Source organism: Schistocerca piceifrons, chromosome 3 (assembly GCF_021461385.2).
Source record: "Schistocerca piceifrons isolate TAMUIC-IGC-003096 chromosome 3, iqSchPice1.1, whole genome shotgun sequence".
NCBI lineage: Eukaryota > Metazoa > Arthropoda > Insecta > Orthoptera > Acrididae > Schistocerca > Schistocerca piceifrons.
In genome coordinates this window covers 703015796-703040018 of record NC_060140.1, presented here as the reverse complement: position 1 = coordinate 703040018, position 24223 = coordinate 703015796, and the positions used below count along the sequence as shown (strand labels likewise).

Genomic DNA, 24223 nt, shown 5'->3' with positions numbered 1-24223 from the left:
TTGTACTACTGTAGTAGGCGTGGGCTTCGTGTCAATCTTGGCCGCAATACTGCGTTCACTATGCTGTTTGTAGTAGCTTACCCGCACTCTTACTTTTTTATTCATTATTAAACCTACTCCAGCATTACCCCTATTTGATTTTGTATTTATAACCCTGTATTTGCCTGATCAAATGTCTTGTTCCTCCTGCCACCGAACTTCACTAATTCCCACTATATCTAACTTTAACTTATCCATTTCCCTTTTTAAATTTTCTAACCTACCTGCCCGATTAAGGGATCTGACATTCTACGCTCCGATCCACAGAACGCCAGTTTTTTTTCTCCTGAAAATGACGTCCTCTTGAGTAGTCCCCGCCCGGAGATCCGAATGGGGGACTATTTTACATCCGGAATATTTTACCCAAGAGGAAGCCATCATCATTTAACCATACAGTAAAGCTTCATGCCCTCGGGAATCATGGAACATCTAAATCTGAATGGCTGAATGGGGATTTGAGCTGCTGTCCTCACAGATATGAATCCAATATCTTAACCATGTGTCACCTTTCTTAGTGTAAGCTCACACAGTATACTAGGAGATAAATATCAATAATATAGGTACCTATCTGGAACGAACACCTCTACAACAGCGACTTAGTGGAACAGATATCCGTAATACAGCAACATGGAACAAAACAATTAATCAACATAGACTTTTAGTAGAATCAAGATAACAGTAACATACAGAATGAACTTACAGATCTATTCTTTCAGTTTATACTGTTGTACCCTTCATATTTTAAGCAGTTTCTTATTAAGAACATACAATACAACATACTGAATGTTATTTAACTTTCATAATTCATCAAACATACGGTACACATTTTCTATGAAGTTAAGCTTCAGTACTATGTATGTTAACACAAACATCTAATTCCCTTTATATGCTTATTTACATTACCTACTTACCACAACCAGAGGAAACACAGCAGAACAGAATTTCCTTTCCCTGAAAAGCATTCTCTTCAACATAACGATTTTTGCACGCAAAAATATATTTTATAAGCAAATAAAAGTAAGTTTACGGTGTATGGGTGGTGATAGGAAACACAGTCATTGCATTCCTCAATCAGAAGAAAGATTGATGAGTTTGTGTGTAAACAAAGCTCAGAAACCACTGTAGTTAGAAACAAGAACTAACTTGTAATGCCTACCAAAACCTCACATCATATGGTTCCACTATGTATTGGAGCCTGTGAATGAATTTTGTGTCAAAGGTGTTCAAGCTATGTCTTGTGATGAGACTGGCACTACCAAATACAAATCTGCAAGTAACATAAGTACCGTAGCATATCCACATGGGGTCCTGGCACTGTGCTGAATGCTCCGAAGGATGTCTTTTCCTACTTCTATCAAATACGGATCACGTGTAGCTCTGTACAAATACATAACTGATTCCACAAGTTCAGGACGCAAAGGGTAACCTTCTCGATTTGTCCCAACCTCCCCCTGAAACATAAGTGAAATTCATTTAATAGTAAACTATCTATATTACAGCATGTTATATATTTTAAAAATTAACAAATGTTGTTAAATGCTGGACATACCAGGTGATCAAAAAGTCAGTATAAATTTGAAAACTGAATAAATCATGGAATAATGTAGATAGAGAGGTACAAATTGACACACATGATTGGAATGACATGGGGTTTTATTAGAACAAAAAAAAAAAAAAAAAAAAAAAATTTTACAAAAGTTCAAAAAATTTCCGACAGATAGCACTTCATCTGATCAGAATAGCAATAATTAGCGTAACAAAGTAAGACAATGATGTTCTTTACAGGAAGTGCTCAATATGTCCACCATCATTCCTCAACAATAGCTGTAGTCGAGGAATAATGTTGTGAACAGCACTGTAAAGCATGTCCGGAGTTATGGTGAGGCAATGGTGTCGGATGTTGTCTTTCAGCATCCCTAGAGATGTCGGTTGATCCCGATACACTTGCGACGTCAGGTAACCCCAAAGCCAATAATCGCACGGACTGAGGTCTGGGGACCTGGGAGGCCAAGTGTGACGAAAGTGGTGGCTGAGTACACGATCATCACCAAATGACGAGCGCAAGAGATCTTTCACGCATCTAGCAATATGGGGTGGTTCTAATAAAACCCCATGTCATTCCAAGCATGTGTGTCAATTTTTACCTCTCTATCTACATTATTCCATGGTTTATAACACTTTCAAACTTATACTGACTTTTTGATCACCAGGTACTCTGCTCATGTAGCAAATTGTCAAAAACATACTTAAAAGACAGGATCAAAGGCATCATTTAACAAAATTATTCTCTGAAAAACATGCTAAAGAAAGTCTACAATTTGTGTCAGTCATCTGAACATTCTCACAGACTACCCACCAATAATACATTATACACTGAGTACTTGATTTTCCTGAGCATTTGATTCTGTAGAAATTATTCACTTCATGGTTATGATTTTTGCAGAATACAGTAACAAGAATATGGTAAATATTATTACATTTTGGCACAGACATTCTCTAAATTGCAGATCAACAAATAACACAAATGTTAAAAAAAATCATGATAACCATTTTCAGATTGTAATTACTATGCACTCACATGATTATACAGGTACAAGGATTATACAGGGTGTTTCTGGAAAATAAGTTGAATAATCAGCAAAGAATAATTACTGAAAGTAAAAGTACAATGTTTAGTATTCTTCAAAATAGCACCCTGGAATGACAATACACTTTTTCTGGCAATTTTGCCAGTTCTGATAGGCTTCCTGGAACATGTTGGAGCGAACCTCCTTCAGACAGCTCATCATGGTGACTTTCAAGGCATCTACCATCCCAAAAAGATGACCCCTTAAGCTTCTCTTCATTTGAGGAAATAAAAAGAAGTATGCTGGTGCCAGATCAGGACTGTATGGTGGCTGGGGCAGTGTTGCCACACCTTGCCTGGCCAGGAACTCAGTAACAATCAAAGTGGTATAAGACAGCATATCATTGTGATGGAGTTACCAGTTTCCACTGATTTCCTTCCTGATGTAAAGCACCAAGTTTTGGAGTCTTTCAAGGACTTTCAAGTACAACTGGCTGTGATAAGTTCGTCCCTGTGACACAAACCCTGAGTGGACAATGCCTTTGGAACAAAAAACAATGATGAACATTGCCTTCACCTGGAATTTCGTCATCCTTGCCCTTTCTGGCTTCAGGAAAGCCTTTGTGTGCCACTCTGCACTCTGTATTTTTGATTTTGGGTCATATTCGAAAACCCATGTTTTATCCCCCGTTATCGCATTATCCAAAAAATTTAGGTAACTTTCTCAACACTCCGAAAGATCACACACATCTGTTAAACGACCAGTCTATTGTTCATCTGCGAGGACCTTTGGAACTATCTTCACACAGATATTCAGCGTGGCCAATTGTTCAGTAAGAATTTCATGAACTACAGTTTTCAGTACGTTATACTGTTTTGCTACAATTTGCACACTGAAGCATCAGCGTTGAGTCCAAAAATTCCTTCACTTTCCATATATTCTTGTCAACATGAGATGTGGACAGGCATCCACACCATTTTTCTATGTCTACATCTGTATCTAAATCAATACTCTGCAATTCATCCAATGGGCGCCTGGTAGAGTGTACCTTTTACCACTACTAGTCATCTCCTTTCCTGTTCCACTTGCAAATAGAATAAAGGAAAAACGATGGTCTACATGCCTCTGTGTAAGCCCTAGTTTCTTGTATATGGTCTTTTCATGGTCCTCATGGTAATTTGCAGGCAACAAAATTGTTCTACAGTTAGAGTCAAATGAAGGTTCTCTAAATTTTCTCAATAGTGTTCCTCGAAAAGAATGTAGCCTTCCCTCCAGGGATTCCCATTTAAATTCCCCAAGCATCTCTGTAACACTGGTGTGTTGTTCAAGCCTACCATTAATAAATATAGCAGCCCACCTCTGAATTACTTCAATGTCTTCCTTTAACCCTGTTCTTGAGTACTCAAAACAGGTCATACTAGGATCCTCTATGCAATCTCTTTTACAGATGACCCACACTTTCCTAGAATTCTCCCAATAAACTGAAGTCGACCATTTGCCTTTCCTACCACAATCATCAAATGCTTGTTCCATTTCACAGCACTTTGCAACATTCCGCTCAGACATTTAATCGATATGACTGTGTCAAGAAGGATACTACTAATGCTGTATCCAAACATTACGGGTTTGTCTTTCTTACTCATTCACATTAACTTACATTTTTCTACATTGAAAGCTAGCTGCCATTCACCACACAAACTAGAAATTTTGTCCAAGTAATCTTGTAGCCACTTCCATAAACTCGTACCTCCTTTAACAGCATGCAATGGGGTACTGTGTCAAATGCTTTCCTGAAGTCTAGAAATATGAAATCTGCCTGTTGCACTTCACCTATAGTTTGCAGTATATCATGTGAGAAAAGGGCAAGTTGAGTTTCACATGAGCAATGCTTTCTAAAACCTTGCTACTTCATGGACATAAGCTTCTTGGCCTGAAGAAAATTTTTTATATTCGAACTGAGAATATGACCACGGATTCTGCAACAAATCAATGTTAGGAATGTTTGTCTGTAATTTTGTGGGTCCATTCTTTTGCCTTTCTTACACACGGGAGTCATCTGCACATTTTTTCAGTCGCTTCAGACTATGAGCTGGGTGAGAGAGTCATGGTAATTACAAGCTAAGTAAGAGGCCAATGTCACAGAGTATTCTTTGAAAAACCGAACTGGGATTCCATCCGGATCTGGTGACCTACTTGTTTTTAACTCTTTCCATTGTTTCTGTATGGCAGGAATGCTTATTACTATGTCATCCATATAGGAGTCTGTCCAATGGTCAAATGACGGTATGTTTGTACAATTCTCCTGTGTGAACGATTTTTTCAATGTTAAATTTAAAGCTTCAGCTTTTGTTTTGGTATCTTCAACTGTCACACCAGACCGGTCAACAAGTGACTGGTTGGAAGCCTTCGAGCCCCTTGGTGATTTTACATAGGGCCAGAATTTTCTTGGTTTCCCTGCCAGGTCTTTTGCTAAAGGATGATGGATGGTAATAGTTGTATGCTTTGCGCATAGATCTTTTCACAGAGGCACGAAACTCTATTAACTTTATCTTGTCATCATTTGCGCATTCTCTTTTGAGCTGAGAGTAAACAGCCTCTGCTTCCTCAGCATTTTCCAAATCTCATTATTAAACCATGGTGAGTCTGTCTAAGTGAAATGCTAATAACTGCTTAACTGCTCTTTCTAGCAGAAACATTCTCCTAGCATTCTCAATTGATTTATCAACTTTCGCAAGCATAGTTGCTACAGCGACATCATGATTTCTATTCCTCATTTCTATATCGATGTTGTCAATACACTCTGCCCCATTTGTAGCTACAAGGTCTACGATATTTCCACTGCATGTGGACTGCTGAACTAGCTGCTCAAGATAGTTTTCAGAAAACTGTGTTCAAAACTAAGTTGCATGACTGTCTGTCTGTACCCCTGCAATGAATCCATAGACATCCCAGTCAATACTCGGTAGGTTAAAGTTGCCTTCAATAGTATTGCATGATCCAGGTATTTATGCGCTACTGACCACTGACTTTCTTTGAATTACTCTACAACTGTCACAATTGAAATGGGTGGCCGGTAAAAACATCCAACAATTAACTTGTTTTCACCTACATCTGTTTTACGTGACCAGATAACTTCACTGTCACACTCAACTTTGATCTCAATAGAGAGAATATTTTTGTCAAATGCAATGAACATTATCCCTCATATGGCCTCTAACCTGTCTTCCCGATATACGTTCCACAACTTGCTAAATATCTCAGAACTTTCCACTTCCGTTCAGCCTCTCGGTACTGAGAATAATTTGAGAGTGAGAACTTTCCTGGAGGGCAGTAAACTCAGGAACTTCGTTACGAATACTTCAACAATTTACTAACGAAATTTTGACAGTCAATGTGTCTTTATCCTGAACATGGTCTGACTTCCCTTGTTGTGCATCAACTGACGAGTCTTCATCAGAGTGCTTCAAACTACTGCCTAGCCTAAAAAAAACCACTACATGCACTTTAGAAGTACTCTGCTACCCAAGCAGCTGCTTCCTATGTGTAGTACACCCCTGCCCTAACAAGGGGAGTTCTACAAATTCCTAACCGATAATGCAGGTCTAGAAATTTGCATCTGAGTCCATCACAGACTCGACAAATCTCCTGCTTGAGACTCCCCAATTTGGCTGCAAACAAAAGGACCCTGAACAACTCTGGGAGCAATGCTGCAAATTTTGAGCTCTCTTTGCACTCCACATGAGGCCAGCAGCATTGACCACTTTTCCACCTGTATGAATTGAGTATGGCCTCAGAATCAATGCCACAGGTGTTGTTGGTGCCGGCGTGAGCCAAAAGTTGCAGACAACTGCACCCTGTGCACTTGAGAGCCACAGGCAAGGCTGCCTCAACATCTCGAATGAGGCCTCCCAGCAGACACAGTGAATGCACATTGGCTTTCTTTCCAGCCCTGAATGCTATCTGACTAAGGGGCTTGACAACACATCTAACATTGGAGCTCCTGATAACTAGTAAACCCTTCCTCCTTACGCCCGCTCAGGCCCTGATGAACAACTAGCCACCTATCCACTCATAGGATGAACGCATGAGGCCAGACAAACAGACTCCATATTGGCTCTCCGCCTTGAGAGACGTAAATGCATTATCCCCTGCCACTCACTCTGCTGAGAAGGCAGATCCACCGAGTTGGGTACGCTAGGAGGTGCCTCAGTAGCAGAGCCTGCGGCAAAACAAGTGACACCTGAGGTGTCCCATGCGACACGCCCGTTTCTCTGCCCACCATTACATGCTGAGGCAGCAGCCTGAAGGTGACTGACATTAGCCAAATGCGTATTCAACTGTTCACAAACTGTGGCCAGTTCCTTCTGCGTCCACTCACAGCATGCACACATCCTACCTATCCTAACAAGACAAACTGAAAATGTAAACTATAAAAGCAGACAAAATCCTAGATATGCAACTTGCTACCCTCCTGGTAAGTCACCAATGGACATTGATGCCTCAATGAGTTATGTACTGGCTGTTTAGAAGAAATGAAAACTGTATTACAAACTGCTCGAATTTACACTTACAAAATGTGAGTTTACATGTCCTAAATGGAAACATGCATGAAATTTGGAGGAAAAGATAATCACTTAACTTGATGACCTGTATATGTGTATACACTGAGAGCTTGAGCCCGACTGTTGTTCGTCATCGGCATCCTCTCTACCCTCCTGTAACATCTTGTGCGATCAGTAAGTCATGTTTTGGGACATCACACCATCCCCAAATGCTTGTTTAAGCATTGTGACGGTCTTTGAGCCTGTTTATCCTAACTTAACACAAAATTTAATGGCATGTTGCTGTTCAGTGAACTGTGGCATTTTGATCTCCCAATGTGTCACTTGAACACAGGTACACACTACAAGGAATCCACACTGGACAATGGCCAGCAGGTACCTGGCAAGGAAAGTGTTGCCTTCCCAAGAGCCTCCACCAGTCACAACACTGTAATCTTCCGGGTTGGCAGGAAACAATCATTCAACTTACTTTCTGGACACACCCAGTACATTATTAGAATTTAAAAAGGCTATACAAATACCTGGGGGATATTGTAAAATTCTGGTGTAAATCCATACTGCTTCCACACCTGGTGATAATTATGTAAGGACTTCATTCCTTTACTAACTTCACCTGGAAAGTACAATAATAGTATAACACCTGAAAAACAACATACACTGATCTTAATGTTGAAAGAACCAGCTTACTTCTTTATGCAACTATCCAGATTGGTTCAGTGACTGGTTTATTATCTTCTTATATGCTAATTGAAGCAAGTCATAGACTGAATTTTTCAATGTTATTGAGAAGGCTTTTTATACACAAAGTAAAAGTGTACTCAACTCACTGTGATACCTTAAAGGGCTCTGGTGTTACTACCAGCATATGGAAAAAAATGAGGATATGATGATAGAAGAGACCGACAATGTCAAACATAACAAATTCAGTTAGGAAGAGCAGACTAGCAGATTATAAAACTACTGAATTTCCAAAACAAATTATTATTTGGAATTCATATGTTGTTTGACACAGGAGACCTAAAGCAAACTGGCTTATTCCCATTCCACAAAGCCACATGATATCACATTTGAGGGACCTTCATATGCCAAACTAAAGTTTTTCAAATATAAAAATGTATGTTATGAATTCAAGAATGTCCTGCAGCAACCTGTTACAAGAACTGGTATACTAACTACTATGGTTGTTTCTTAATGACATTTAATGTATTATTCCCTGCCATGGTCAGGGTGGAGACAAGTGATGAATGAAAATGTTAAACTTCAAAGATATTTCATTTAAAAACTTTTAATAGTCCAAATCAGAATATTTTAACAATCGTCAATCACTAGTTTTAGCTGAGCAATGTTACAGAAATTGGTCATAAAGGGCAAAATAGTGTAAAGCACACTGGCTAATTTAACAACCCAGTTAGTATAATGAAAGCAGTTTCTAGATCGCAAGATTGGGGGAAACACATCATTTACACATCATTTTCAACACAGCACTTGCTTGTGTGCTAAAGTGATCACAGGACAGGAAAAGTTTTGCAACTGATGAGACATTATGTAAGTAATACCAAAAATACTTATATGAACCAGGTATTAAGAAACTTGACATAATGTGTCATTACACCAGTGTAAGTTTATGAAGACAGCAATGAGACACTGCACCCATTTCGACAGTACCGAGACCCTGTAAGCATTCCATTAACTGTTGTATATTTGCCTTCACTTACTTCCTGTTAAATTTGCCAGTGAGTTTTACATTTTTTTCCCCCCTTCACGTGCAATTTTCTGAAACATTTCAAATCTGAAGCTGGCTGACTGCTTAGCCAAACTCTGATCACTGATTGTTAAAATATTGTGAACTGGACTATTAAAGGATTTTAGATAAAAAATACTTAACATTTAAAATTTGTTGCAAATAACATTATTTTTTTCCAAAATACAATTTACTTCACAAATTCAATACTAGAAACAATAAAGTTATGTATAAAGACTTAAAAGTATTTAATTGGATAAAGAAGAAAAGAAAAAAGGTCAAATACTAATGAACAAATGTTGTCAGTACATTGACAGCAGCCAACAAAACTTAAGTTACTAACGGAAAACAATTATGTAAATTGAAGGAGGAGGAGGAGGGGTGGGGGGGGGGGGTGGGGGGGGGGGGAAGGAAAGGAAAGGAAAGGAGCAGACTGTTTGTAGCAGCTGCATCAAGACTTTGAGCAGGTGCAGCAGCAACAATGAGCAAAAATGTATGCTGGACCAGGATTTGAATCCGTGATCTCCTGCTTACGAGGCAGTTGTGTTAACCACTGCACCACCTGGACACATTGTCTACTGCAACTGCGTGGACTATCTCAGCATGCCTCTCAGCCGACCCACATTCCCACCAAGAGCCACCTATATGCAGTCACTATCCATGTCTTCCATGCTCGCTAATTAGCTCGGATGTAATTGTGCATCCACACTGAATGAGGTGGATTCATTGTCCATCGAGGCGAATCAATTATATGAATGGGTGATGTATGTTCTTTCAGGCATGTCTGAAAGAACACACACCATGCAGTCACATAATGAAGAACAGTTTTAGAACAACCTGAAGGGCTTATTGGTGACTAATTCCTTCTAATCTGCCACAGTTATTTAATAATATTACATGATGTAAATTCTATGTAATATTCAGTTTTTGCACATCTCAAAAACAGCAACAAGTTGAATTTGTAATTTTGTTTTCTTTGATAATGCCTGATTATAAAAGCTTGGGAACTGCTTTATATGCAGTAGTATATTGTACTTCACCATTGTATTATTCTGAAAACGAATTTCTAGTTTTTTCCCCCCTTCTTCTTCGTGTTGTCCACATCTTTGCAAGCAACTTCACTATCAATATGTTAATACCTGTATGTTAAATAAACACAAAATCTAAGCATATTAATTCCTATGTAAAATATGTTTTGTATACTGTATTTTCCTGACATTTTTTACTTACATGAGGATCTGCATATTATGTATCTATGGAACAAACAACATACATAATTTAAAATACATTGCCAATGTTTGTATTGAGGGACTATTCATCTTTTTCCAAACATCTCATTCAATTAACAAATGGAAGGAGTAAATATGGCTACTCATTGAATATTTGAGGCACTGAATCATCTAGTTAGTTACTTGTTCGATGTGTCAGATTCATGATACATGTTATAATGTGGAACATTTCAGAGGAACAAATTGTAGAGCTGAGACTTTTCTCAGCCTACAACGAGGTATGTAGAAGCAATGGCTTTAGCCCTGTCCAGCCAGCTGACAAAGAGTGTGTGTCTAAATAAAACTTAATTTACATTTCTGATCAAAGATTCAGACTGCTCCTAAAATTACGAATCTAATGATGTACGTCATGGGTTGCTAAGATTATTAATTCAAAAGTCAATGAAATTAACTGATACATAAATAAAATAAAATCAATTTTCCTCAGCAATCAGAAAGCACAGCGGGCTTGCCTAAACAGAAATACTGTGTTGTTGGGGGGTGGAGTAATTTTCTAGACCACAGAGTAATTATTAATAATAATTTCCAGGATGGGAAAACTCTGTAGAGGTTTCTGAACCATTACTTTGAATTTCAAGCCACAGTTACCTCGAAGTGCAAGGATATCAGACCTAACCACCTACAGACATGGCAACCGTGACAGAATTAGATAATTAGGTTTGTGTAATAGCAGATTTCGCAAAGCAGCTCTGTTTGAAAGTGTGTTCTCACTGGTTTTCTGTTAGTCACTCCTGGCTGAACATTAGTAGTGACTAGGATCATTCCATTCTCCCTTCACACAGTACTGTACACTGTTACTGTGATTTAATAACCTAGTTTAATGAGATAGAGATTTTTAGCTATTGCTACTAGCAACCAAAAGACAGTCATGAAAAGCAACTGAGAAGCCAGGCAGGCAGCCACCTGACAGAGAGGGAGAATGAGCACTCAGCTGGGCCAACAAACCTTCGCCTCCCACTGTTTTCGAGGAAGCAACTCCTGTGTCATGACTGGTTCTATTACCTGCATGGAAGAGGTACAGCGCCTGCCTTCCCTGACTCTCAACAGCCATGGGTGCATCCAGGGCTGACCACATGGCTGTGACCAGCAAACTGAACGACAACAATGTGCTGGCCCATGATGCCACCAACTTTGTGCCACCACCCATGATGCTGCCACCTCTGACATCACAGGCTATGGATCACTGCATGTTATCAATGGCGAATGTGGCGCAAGACCCTTTACTCGGCCAAATGCAGATGTAATCAACAACAAGAATAGTACCATTCTGTAAGCAGCTGTTGCCAGGGGCAATATACATGCTATATCAGGTTAGCAGATGATGAGTACTGACACAAAGTATGAATCTAGAAGCTAACTAACTGTGCTAAATGCAGAGTCAAGGGAGCAATTGTAAAGTTATGTGCTGAATAGAAAGGGGAATTACAGATGCGAAACATGAATTTAGAGACTAAATTTCAAGCAAAAATTTAAAATTGCCAGATTGTTTTAACTGAAAAGTTAGAAGCTGACAGTGAAAGAGTAAGAACTGAGGTAAATTCGAGGTTGGAACAGCATTCAAAATTCTTAGAAACAGTTAGTAATTCATTTGCGGAGGTCATCCAGGTTCACTGTGTCAAAGTATTGATGCAATCAGAAGCTCAGGTCCTAAGACTGAGGATAAAGAGCTAGCTGCCTCACAATGCACTAACAGAGTCAAGGAGACTATCAGAAGTCAACTCATAATAGAGTGCTATCAACAGCAAGTTCATGGGGGTAGATGAAAAATTTATTTCCACACATCTACATCTACATGATTACTCTGCAATTCAAATTTAAGTGCTTGGCAGAGGGTTCATCGAACCACAATCATACTACCTCTCTACCATTCTACTCCCGAACAGCGCGCGGGAAAAACGAACACCTAAACCTTTCTGTTAGAGCTCTGTTTCTCTTATTTTATTTTGTTGGTCATTCTTATCTATGTAGGTTGGGCTCAACAAAATATTTTCACATTTGGAAGAGAAAGCTGGTGACTGAAATTTTGTAAATAGATCTCGCCGCGACGAAAAACGTCTTTGCTTTAATGACTTCAATCCCAACTCGCGTATCATATCTGCCACACTCTCTCCCCTATTACGTGATAATACAAAACGAGCTGCCATTTTTGCACCCTTTCGATGTCCTCCGTCAATTCCACCTGGTAAGGATCCCACACCGCGCAGCAATATTCTAACAGAGGACGAACAAGTGTGGTGTAAGCTGTCTCTTTAGTGGACTTGTTGCATCTTCTAAGTGTCCTGCCAATGAAACGCAACCTTTGGCTCGCCTTCCCCACAGTATTATCTATGTGGTCTTTCCAACTGAAGTTGTTCGTAATTTTTACACCCAGGAACTTAGTTGAATTGACAGCCTTGAGAATTGTACTATTTATCGAGTAATGGAATTCCAACGGATTTCTTTTGGAACTCATGTGGATCACCTCACACTTTTCGTTATTTAGCGTCAACTGCCACCTGCCACACCATACAGCAATCTTTTCTAAATCGCTTTGCAACTGATACTGGTCTTCGGATGACCTTACTAGACGGTAAATTACAGCATCATCTGCGAATAACCTAAGAGAACTGCTCAGATTGTCACCCAGGTCATTGATATAGATCAGGAACAGCAGAGGCCCCAGGACACTTCCCTGGGGAACACCTGATATCACTTCAATTTTACTCGATGATTTGCCGTCTATTACTACGAACTGCGACCTTCCTGACAGGAAATCACGAATCCAGTCGCACAACTGAGACGATAGCCCATAGGCCCGCAGCTTGATTAGAAGTCGCTTGTGAGGAACGGTGTCAAAAGCTTTCCGGAAACCTAGAAATACGGAATCAACTTGAGATCCTCTGTCGATAGCGGCCATTACTTCGTGCGAATAAAGAGCTAGCTGCATTGCACAAGAACGATGTTTTCTGAAACCATGCTGATTACGTATCAATAGATCGTTCCCTTCGAGGTGATTCATAATGTTTGAATACAATATATGCTCCAAAACCCTACTGCAAACCGATGTCAATGATATAGGTCTGTAGTTCGATGGATTACCCCTACTACCCTTCTTAAACACTGGTGTGACCTGCGCAATTTTCCAATCTGTAGGTACAGATCTATCGGTGAGCGAGCGGTTGTATATGATTGCTAAGTAGAGAGCTATTGTATCAGCGTAATCTGAAAGAAACCTAATCGGTATACAATCTGGACCTGAAGACTTGCCTGTATCAAGTGATTTGAGTTGCTTCGCAACCCCTAAGGTATCTACTTCTAAGAAACTCATGCTAGCAGCTGTTCGTGTTTCAAATTCTGGAATATTCCATTCGTCTTCCCTGGTGAAGGAATTTCGGAAAACTGCGTTCAATAACTCCGCTTTAGCGGCACAGTCGTCGGTAACAGTACCATCGGCACTGCGCAGCGAAGGTATTGACTGCGTCTTGCCGCTTGTGTACTTTACACACGACCAGAATTTCATCGGATTTTCTACCAAATTTCGAGACAATGTTTCATTGTGGAACCTATTAAAGGCATCTCGCATTGAAGTCCGTGCCAAATTTCGCACGTCTGTAAATTTTAGCCAATCTTCGGGATTTCGCGTTCTTCTGAACTTCGCATGCTTTTTCCGTTACCTCTGCAACAGCGTTCAGACCTGTTTTGTGTACCATGGGGGAAGAGTTCCATCTCTTACCAATTTATGAGGTATGAATCTCTCAATTGCTGTTGCTACTATATCTTTGAATTTGAGCCACATCTCGTCTACATTTGCATAGTCAGTTCGGAAGGAATGGAGATTGTCTCTTAGGAAGGCTTCTAGTGACACTTTATCCACTTTTTTAAATAAAATTATTTTGTGTTTGTTTCTGGTGGATTTGGAAGAAAAGGTATTGAGCCTAGCTACAACGACCCTGTGATCTTTAATCCCTGTATCGGTCATGATGCTCTCTATTAGCTCTGGATTGTTTGTGGCTAAGAGGCCAAGTGTGTTTTCGCAACCATTTACAATTCGCGTGGGTTCGTGGACTAACTGCTCGAAATAATTTTCGGAGAAAGCATTTAGGACAATCTCGGAAATTTTTTTCTGCCTACCACAGGTTTTGAACAAGTATTTTTGCCAACATATCGAGGGAAGGTTGAAGTACCCACCAACTATAACCATATGAGTGGGGTATTTATTTGTTACAAGACTCAAATTTTCTTTGAACTGTTCAGCAACTATATCATCGGAGTCTGGGGGTCGGTAGAAGGAGCCAATTATTAACTTAGTTCGGCTGTTAAGTATAACCTCCACCCATACCAATTCGCACGGAGTATCCACTTCGACTTCACTACAAGTTAAACAACTACTGACAGATACAAACACTCCACCACCAATTCTGCCTAATCTATCTTTCCTGAACACCGGCTGAGACTGCGTAAAAATTTCTGCAGAACTTATTTCAGGCTTTAGCCAGCTTTCTGTACCTATAACGATTTCAGCTTCTGTGCTTTCTATTAGCACTTGAAGCTCAGGGACTTTCCCAGCACAACTACAACAATTTAAAACTACAATTCCGACTGTTCCTTGATCCAAGCATGTCCTGTATTTGCCATGCACCCTTTGAGATTGCAGCCCACCCCGTACTTTCCCGAGGCCTTCTGACCTAAAAAACCACCCAGTCCACGCCACACAGCCTCTGCTACCAGTGTAGCCGCCAGCTGAGTGTAGTGAACTCCTGACCTATTCAGCGGAATCCGAAACCCCACCACCCTATGGCGCAAGTCAAGGAATCTGCACCCAACACGGTTGCAAAATCGTCTGAGCCTCCGATTCAGACCCTCCACCCGGCTCTGCACCAAATGTCCACAGTCGGTTCTGTCAACAATGCTGCAGATGGTGAGCTCTGCCTTCATCTCATAAGCAAGACCAGCAGCCTTCACCAAATCAGATAGCCGCTGGAATCCAGAGAGAATTTCCTCAGATCCAAAGCGACACACATCATTAGTGCCGACATGTGCCACCACCTGCAGCTGGCTGCACCCTGTACTCTTCATGGCATCCGGAAAGACCCTCTCCACATCAGGAATGACTCCACCCGGAATGCACACTGGATTTCTTCCCCTCCTTAACCGCCATATCCTTAAGGGGCCTCATTACATGCCTAACATTGGAGCTCCCAACTACCAATAAGCCCACCCTCTGTGATTGCCCAGACCTTGAAGGCTGAGAATCATCTTCTGAAACAGGGCAGGCAGCTGCATCTGGCTCAGCCAGAGACAGTACCTGAAACCTGTTTGTCAGACACACCGGGGAGGCTTTCTGATCAGCCTCCGGGGATGTCTTTTGCTGCCTGCCATGCCTTGGAACGACCTCCCAATCAACCACAGGCGAGGGCTCAGCCCCACTGCGGGCAGCAACTGGGGCAACCACAGTGGCAGACCGATCTGGGGACAGACGGGACGAGGTTGAGATGCCCGTGTTACACAAGTCTGGCTCCCCACAGTGGTGCCCATTGGCAACAGCCTCAAGCTGTGCGACCAAAGTCAGTGCCGCCTGCAGCTGTGAGCGAAGGGATGCCAACTCAGCCCTCATCCGAACACAGCAATCACAGTCCCTGTCCATTGTAATCGATGTTGAACAACAGTTACTGAAACACGAGTCCGTGCCTAGATAACGCAAGGGAAACATGCAAAGAATGTATGAACTAACCTGTACAAATGCCTAACGACTGCACTACAATCTGCCTGAATTTACAATTATAGTAACTAAAACTCGAAATTACACCTCCTGTACGAAACTCACGTGCAATTTAAGTAAGAATCTATGAAGTAAACACAGAAAAGAAGCTATATACGTATCTTTCTGCGCTGTTGATGTGCACCAACTTGGAGCTCAGGCCACACTGGTCTCTGAGAGCCTACTGGACAGACTAGTGCCACTGACGTACCAAAACAAAACAAATGCCTAACGACTGCACTACAATCTGCCTGAATTTACAATTACAGTAACTAAAACTCGAAATTACCCCTCCTATACGAAACTCACACGCAATTTAAGTAAGAATCTACGAAGTAAAACACAGAAAAGAAGCTACATATGTATCTTTCTGCGCTGTCGATGTGCACCAACTGGGAGCTCAGGCCACACTGGTCTCTGAGAGCCTACTGGACAGACTAGTGCCACTGACGTACCAAAACAAAACAAATGCCTAACGACTGCACTACAATCTGCCTGAATTTACAATTACAGTAACTAAAACTCGAAATTACCCCTCCTATACGAAACTCACACGCAATTTAAGTAAGAATCTATGAAGTAAAACACAGAAAAGAAGCTATATATGTATCTTTCTGCGCTGTCGATGTGCACCAACTGGGAGCTCAGGCCACAAAAAAAGATTTGCATCATCTCAGTTCCGAGAGTTCCAGAACCTGTACAGAAAATTGGAATATAGATCAACATAAACATCATTTCCTCCCTTTTTATTCCTTATGGAAACCACACACTGTGTGTTGTATCACCATACAGTAAGGTCTTCACAGGTGGTGGTCCAGATTTCTGTACATGCCAGAACCTCTAACACCCAGTAGCACATCCTCTTGCATTGATGCGTACCGGTATTTGTCGTGGCATACTATCCACAAGTTTGCCAAGGCATTGTTGGTCCAGATTGTCCCACTCCTCAACGGTAATTCGGCGTAGACCTCTCAGAGTGTTTGGTGGGTCATGTCGTCCATAAATTGCCCTTTTCAATCTATCCCCTGCATGTTCAATAGGGTTCATGTCTGGAGAACATGCTGACCATTCTAGTCGAGTGATGTCGTTACCCGGAAGGAAGTCATTCACAAGATGTGCACAATGGGGGCACGAACTGTCATCCATGAAGATGAATGCCTTGCCAATATGCTACTGATATGGTTGCACTATCGATTGGAGGATGGCGTTCACAAATCGTATAGCCGTTACTGCGCCTTCCATGACCACCAGTGGCGTACGTTGGCCCCACAAAATGCCACCCCAAAGCAGCAGGGAGCCTCCACCTTGCTGCATTCGCTGGACAGTGTGTCCAAGGTGTTCAGCCTGACTGGGTTGCCTCCAAACACGTCTCCGACGATTGACTGGTTGAAGGCATATGCGACAATCATTGGTGAAGAGAACGTGATACCAATTCTGAATGGTCCATTCGGCATGTTGTTGGGCTCATCTGTACCACGCTGCAGGGTGTCGTGGTTGCAAAGATGGACTTTGCCATGGATGTCGGGAGTGAAGTTGTGCATCATGCAGCCTACTGCACACAGTTTGAGTTGTAGCACAATGACCTGTGGCTGCACTTAAAGCATTATTCAACATGGTGGTGTTGCTGTCAGGTATCCTCCGAGCCATAATCCGTAGGTAGCGGTCATTCACTGCAGTAGTAGCCCTTGGATGGCCTAAGTGAGGCATGTCATTGACAGTTGCTTTCTCTCTGTATCTGCTGCATGCTCTCCTCCATGTCGGAACAACATCATTTTGGTTCACTCGCCTGGACACTTCCCTTGTTGAGAGCCCTTCCTGGTACAAAAGTAACAATGCAGACGCAATCGAACCGTAGTATTGATTGCCTAGGCATGGTTGAACTATGGACAACATGAGCCTGGTGGAACGACTGGAAGTGATCGGCTGTTGGACCCCCTCCGTCTAATAGGTGCTCCTCATGCATGGTTGTTTTAAATCTTTAGGCGGGTTTAGAGACATCTCTGAACCGTCAAAGGGACTGTGTCGGTGACACAATATCCACAGTCAACGTCTATCTTCAGGAGTTCTGAGAACTGGGGTGATGCAAAACTTTTTTTGATGTGTGTATTAAGAAACAGCAAGACTGCCAACAGACCACATTTTAGTAGCTAGATGAGCAGGTAATGGAAACAAGAATGGTAATCTTGGGTCACACAGATCTTTTATGTGAGATTGAGACAAGGGTTAACAGGGCTGAGGGAAGACTTGAAGAGTTCAGAATGGGAGTAACACAGGAAATTGCTATAGCGGAGACATTTGCCTCAAAGTATGAGGTGTTTGGTAATGAATTAGAAAATAAGTTAGTCTGTAAAGTTTTGAACACTACGACATGCTGGAATGTCACAGAACTTGGTGCAGCCCCAGCATGCAAAGTCATTTCCAGCTGTCAGGGAGGCTGCAGCTAGTGGAAGCAGGGAAAGGCAGGGCAGTGTATCAGAAATAACATCGTCTTCCCCTACTCCCCTGCCACCCTCTGTGGTGTACATTATGCCACTGATCACTGTTTTACATCCTTGCAAAACATAGGGAATGCTAATGAAGGCATCTCTGGATGAGCTATTAATGAACCAGTGCAAAGTCAAGGTTATTAACAGAGCCACCATGGGGATAGGAACATGATATCTGCCTAGGATGAAATTAGGGAGGAAGCGCAAGTTCACTGCTGGTGGCATGCTCCACCACAACCTGCAACAGATATTACTGCAACCAGAGGGATAGTTACGATCTCCGAAATAAATACGGAAAAGTAATGCTTACAGGCTTTCACCGAATCAGTGTCTGCCAGACAGCAGCGAACCCGGTTGAACAATGCTTTTGCGAGGTAGGCACACTAGCCAGAATACTCTGTCCAGAGAAACATATGAGAGCTGTTGAATACTGTTTTAAGCAAGAAATCAAGCTCAGATGCACTTACTGCCTGTATTGTCCAAAGAACTCATTACAGCAGGATGCTCTAGACTGGCAAAATGGTGTCACTGAGGGAGAAACACAACCACTAGAACATTCTTAACAGAATTTTGTTTTAAGGTTTTGATCTTTGGACAAGAAATTTAAGATTTTTCTTTTGTAAAATTCAACTTAAGATGTGTACACTCAAAATCCTGGTGTCAGAGATGTTCACTCACAACTGAGCCCACAGAGTTGCCTGTTGCTGGCATTCGTACTAGGAGTTTAAAACAGAAGTTGAATGATTTTACCATAGTAGTTTGCTACCATAATGCTGAAGCAATGACAGCTGGCTGCTGGCTGGCACCTGCCAGTTTCCCAAGGAAGTGCCAAACAGTTGACTGAGATACCTGGAGGCTGTTTTGCCAAAGTAAGCTGAGTGCCAGTTATACAGATAAGAGATCTGCTGGACACCAAACCGGCACCAGCTGCACTTGAAGGAGACATGCTGGCTGCCAGGGAAGCTGCTCCCTCCCCCCCTCCCCCCCAATCGTCTTTGTCCCATGAGAACAACGCCTCCCGTGGCCTTTACTGCCTACTTTCCCTCCTCAGTAATGAAAATGTCAGTGAATGAGATGGGAAGGGAAACTTGCTGGGCAGGGCCAGTGATAACATTGTGACTGATTCTCTTTGACATCCAATGCAGCTAAGTGAATCTAAGTACAGAAAAGTTGAAAAGGGAAGTCTCCAGCCAAGTGATGGAAAATCTATTAACTGAAGTGTCATAAAAGTAATATTCTCTTTTCTTTTCATGAGCATCCTTCAGTGTAAGACAGTGGTACCAAGACCTGATTATAAAGTATTGAGAACAATTTATTCAATCAATAAAACATATTTTTCATTCAATTGTATTAAAATGGGGATTTCTACACGAAGACTGTGGATGAATCCCCCAAAGGAACAAAATTCCAAAACTGAAACTAGGTCTGTCTGAAGAAAATGATTCCTGTGTTGTAGCAAGGTATTTATTTGTCGCTTATTTAGCCTGACCAAATAAACAATAAATAAATAAATACCTTGATACAACACAGAAATCATTTTCTTCAAATTAACCCAGTTTCAATTTTGGAACTGTGTTCCTTCTGGGCGAATCCATCCAGTCCTCTTCTTCACAAATTATCACTATTTTAATACAGATGAATGGAGTATACATTTTACTAATCGAGTGAATTATTTTCAGTTCTTTATAATCAGTTCTTGGTCCAACTATATTATTCCAAAGGACATTTACCAAAAGAAAGAAAAGAAATTCTGTGACACACATCATCAGCAATCTTCTATACTTGAGAATCTAGTACTGGTATCCCTTTAGAACACATTTTTGGCTAGACTCGAAGTTTCGTTACATCGGTAAACAGTTTCAGTCAGTTCAATGGCCATCTTCAGACTTGTAAGGGTTTACAATGAAATGCAGGTAAACACATCAATAACCAAACCAAAACGGTTGTAATATAATTAAGTAGAGTATATAAATTACACAGTAATATCAATGCTGTTAAGTAATTAATGACATTTTTGTGTACAACACATACAAAATATCGTAATTTAAGGAACCTACCCATAATCCCAGAACTTGCAACATTTTAGATGTTGTATGGGGTACTGAGCCTCTCACATAGTGCAAAAAAATGGTGCAGAATCCCACGTGTATGATGATCTTAATATCTAATACATAATATCTATATCTAATATCTATAGCTAATAGATAATAACCATAAGCAATATAACACACCATCCTGCATGACATGGGAACCAGTTGAAATAATCCCACCGACAGAATCAGACAGACTAACTGTCATAGATCATTTAGACCTTAAGTCGTAGTTATTGTCACCAGATGGCAGTATAGTATTGCAATTTGTGTGTGATGTTATACCAACGCATATTCCATTATAAGTTAAATAAAATACACCAATTACCTAAAATCTATTACCCATTAGACTATATGCCATACATAATTTGCTATAAGAAAATGCCATGGGGCAGAGCAGGACTAGTACAAAAATGGATATAAACAAGCCGACATCCAATAATATGTTAAAATATATAAACTGCACAGACTTTTACAGTACAAGATTCAAATTAGTTTTATCAAATTTGTTACATGAAAACGCCATGAGGTCGAGCAATATCAGTGCAATAAGTTCATATAAACAACCTGTCTCTACCAGCCATATAGGCTAGAATACACTTAGTAAATAAGGCATTAGATTTTACAACCAATTTTACAACCAATTTTATGCACCACAAAGTCTACATTACATAAGTGTTACACTAAATTTAGTGTATGGTAACATTATAAAACACAACTTACCTTAAAATTATATTCTCCCATTAGTTTCGAGCAAATTGTGGAGAGTCCCTGATGGACAGCAAGCAGTTTGATATTTACATTATACTTATTTTATTGTGACACAGTAAAAATACCACATTTAAACAACCTGACATCCAGTAAATAGTTGGATAAGATCTTTTAGGAACTACTACATAACAGGACCTACTACATAAACAGGAGAGGTACATGATGATGTGTTATGAAACCAGAAATATATTTCTAAACACGTCTCTACCGGTTTTATGCCGGAAAAACAGTATATGTATCAGTGCTGTATATGCCAGAGGACGCTATGTCAGTACAGCAATAGATACTCTTACTTTTATTCTGTACTACCAAATAGAGTGTTTGAGATCCACGAGTATTACAACCTAGTAGCATGATGTTTACGTTATGTGCATGTTATGCTGTATTTATTTCATGGTAATATTGTAAAAAAACACAACTTCCCTTAAAAATTACACAATCCTATAGAGTTTAAAACAACATGTACAGGCTCCCTGATTGATAGCATCATTATGAGACCAGTAATACAAAGCTTGAGGTCTATGTTACGTAAATGTTACACTGTACTTGTTTCAAGGTGTCACTGTGAAAACAATGATGTTCCTTCAGAACTCTGTTGTCATACTCTTTAGTAAGCATATTTTTGTCATAAGCTACTGACTTACCTTACTTCCAACAGGTATAAGCAAAAGGTACATTTATAAAAGCCATTGTAAGCACATAAAACAGTAATATCATACAAAGTGTACCAGCTTAAGGTTGACTAAGAATACCTGTGAAAAACATGATATATAATTCAAGGTTCAAATGGCTCTAAGCACTATGGCACTTAACATCTGAGGTCATTAGCCCCCTAAAACTTAGAACTACTTAAACCTAACTAACCTAAGGACATCACACACATCCATGGCCGAAGCAGGATTCGAATCTGCGACCGTAGCAGCAGTGCAGTTCCAGACTGAAGTGCCTAGAACAGCTCGGCCACAGCGGCCGGCCATAACTCAAGGTCTATGTTAAAAAAATTCTTAGTAAATATTGAGGTGCTTATTACTATTATCATAATATTGCTTGTTGTCATCAGCAACCCAATATGCTTTGCTTTGAACTGAATGGGGGAGTGTATTTTCAAGGGAAGTTGTGTTTTATAATGTTACCAAGCAATAAATATAATGTAACACATATGTAACATAGACATCAAGCTACGTATTACAGTTCTCGCTACTGGCTGTAATCTTTATGGATCTTACGAGGTGTGATTGGAAAGTTTTAAGAATGGATACGCTACTGTTTAGTGGTTTGGCAGACAGGTACATGGAGGGTGGGGAGTGAGTCATTGCCTTGTCCTGGAATACCCTCTGACAGGAAACTGCGTTTCCTTTATTCAGTTCGTTGTGGCAGCTGTTTGAGTGTGGTCTGTTACAGCTTGTTGCTGGATTCTGTCTGCATGAAAATGGACATAAAAACGGAGCAACGAGTTTGTGTGAAATTTTGTTTTAAAACCAGGAAATCATCTTCCTAGACTTACGAACTATTAAAAACAGCTTTTGAAGATAACTGTACAAGCCAGTCAAATGTTTTTGTCTGGTTCAACAGATTTAAAAATGGCCATGAATCATTAGAAGATGAACCACGGTCTGGCCATCCTCCTACCTCAAAAATGAATGAAAATGTTGTGAAAGTTCATGACTTAGTGCACTCTGATCACAGACTTACAATTAGGGAGATGTCTGATGAACTAAATTTAAGTTTCTATGCAGTTCAGTCAATTTCAACTGAAGATCTGAACATGCGCAGAGTGTCCACAAAATTCATTCCAAAAGTGTTGTCAAGTGACCAGAGACAATACTGACTTGAAGTGTGCCAAGAACTGATTAATCGGACTGAAAATAACCCAGATTTGTTAAACAGGGGAATTACAGGTGACGAATCGTGGGTATATGGATATGATCCTGAAACCAAAGTGCAGTCTTCGCAATGGAACACTCCTGTGGTTCCACAACTGCCATATTCCCCTGATTTGGCCCCTGCAGACTTCTACCTGTTTCATAAACTCAAAAGTTTCACTGAATGGGAAGCGATTTGACTCGATTGAACACATCCAGGCAAACATGGAGAGCTTCCTTAACACACTTCAGGAAAAAAATCTTCCAGGAATGTCTCCAAAAGTGGAAACATCATTGGAGTCTGCGTGTTCAGTCAGAAGAGGACTACTTTGAATGAGATGCATCACAGTACCACCATTGTACAATTACACGCCCATTCTCAAAACTTTCTAATCACACCTCGTAGATACTCTGCCTGATAATACAGAATAAAAGTAAAGTGTCTATTGCTGTAGTGATTTCATCTCCTCTGGCACATAGCCAATAGAGATATGTATATGAGCTACAATACAAGGTTCGCAAGACTTAACCATGTATCTGTTCTGTTGTGTCATGTAATACTGAACGCAGGAGTAATACCTATTATTATTGTCAAAATGTATTCTGGCATACGGCTGATAGAGACAGGTGTTTTAGAAATATATTTCTGTAGGTTCGTAATACGTCTCTTGTAGCTGTCCTGTTCATGAAACATAATGTAGTAGCTCCCATCCATTTAATTACTGGATGTCAAGTTGTTTATATGAACTTATTGCATTGGTACTGCTAAGTCTCATGGAGTTTTCATGTAACAAATTTGATAAAACTAATTTGAATCTTGTACTGTAAGGATCTGTGCAGTTTATATATTTTAAGTATTTTAACATATTATTGGATGTCAGCTTGCTTGTAAATGCATTTTTTATACTAGTACTACTCTATCAGATGGCGTTTTCATATAGCAAATTTTAATAAATGGGCTCTAATATTGCAGCTTAATTATCTGTGCAGCTAATGCTTTAAGTACTTAAGCCTATGTAACAAGTTCCATTATGTTATGTTATCTACTGTTACATATGACACACAGTCTAATGGATACT

General features: G+C 40.4%; 1 protein-coding gene across 1 annotated transcript in view; it reads right to left on the bottom strand.

The window, feature by feature from the left end:
- LOC124789874 (ER degradation-enhancing alpha-mannosidase-like protein 2) overlaps window positions 1-24223 on the bottom strand; it is a 109836-nt gene that overhangs the window by 28256 nt on the left and 57357 nt on the right. Inside the window, exons 6-7 of the mRNA XM_047257388.1 lie at window positions 7690-7781; window positions 1326-1490 (exon numbers count right to left, since the gene is read on the bottom strand). Of these exons, the coding sequence (XP_047113344.1) occupies window positions 1326-1490; window positions 7690-7781 (257 nt within the window). The remainder of the gene's footprint in view (window positions 1-1325; window positions 1491-7689; window positions 7782-24223) is intronic.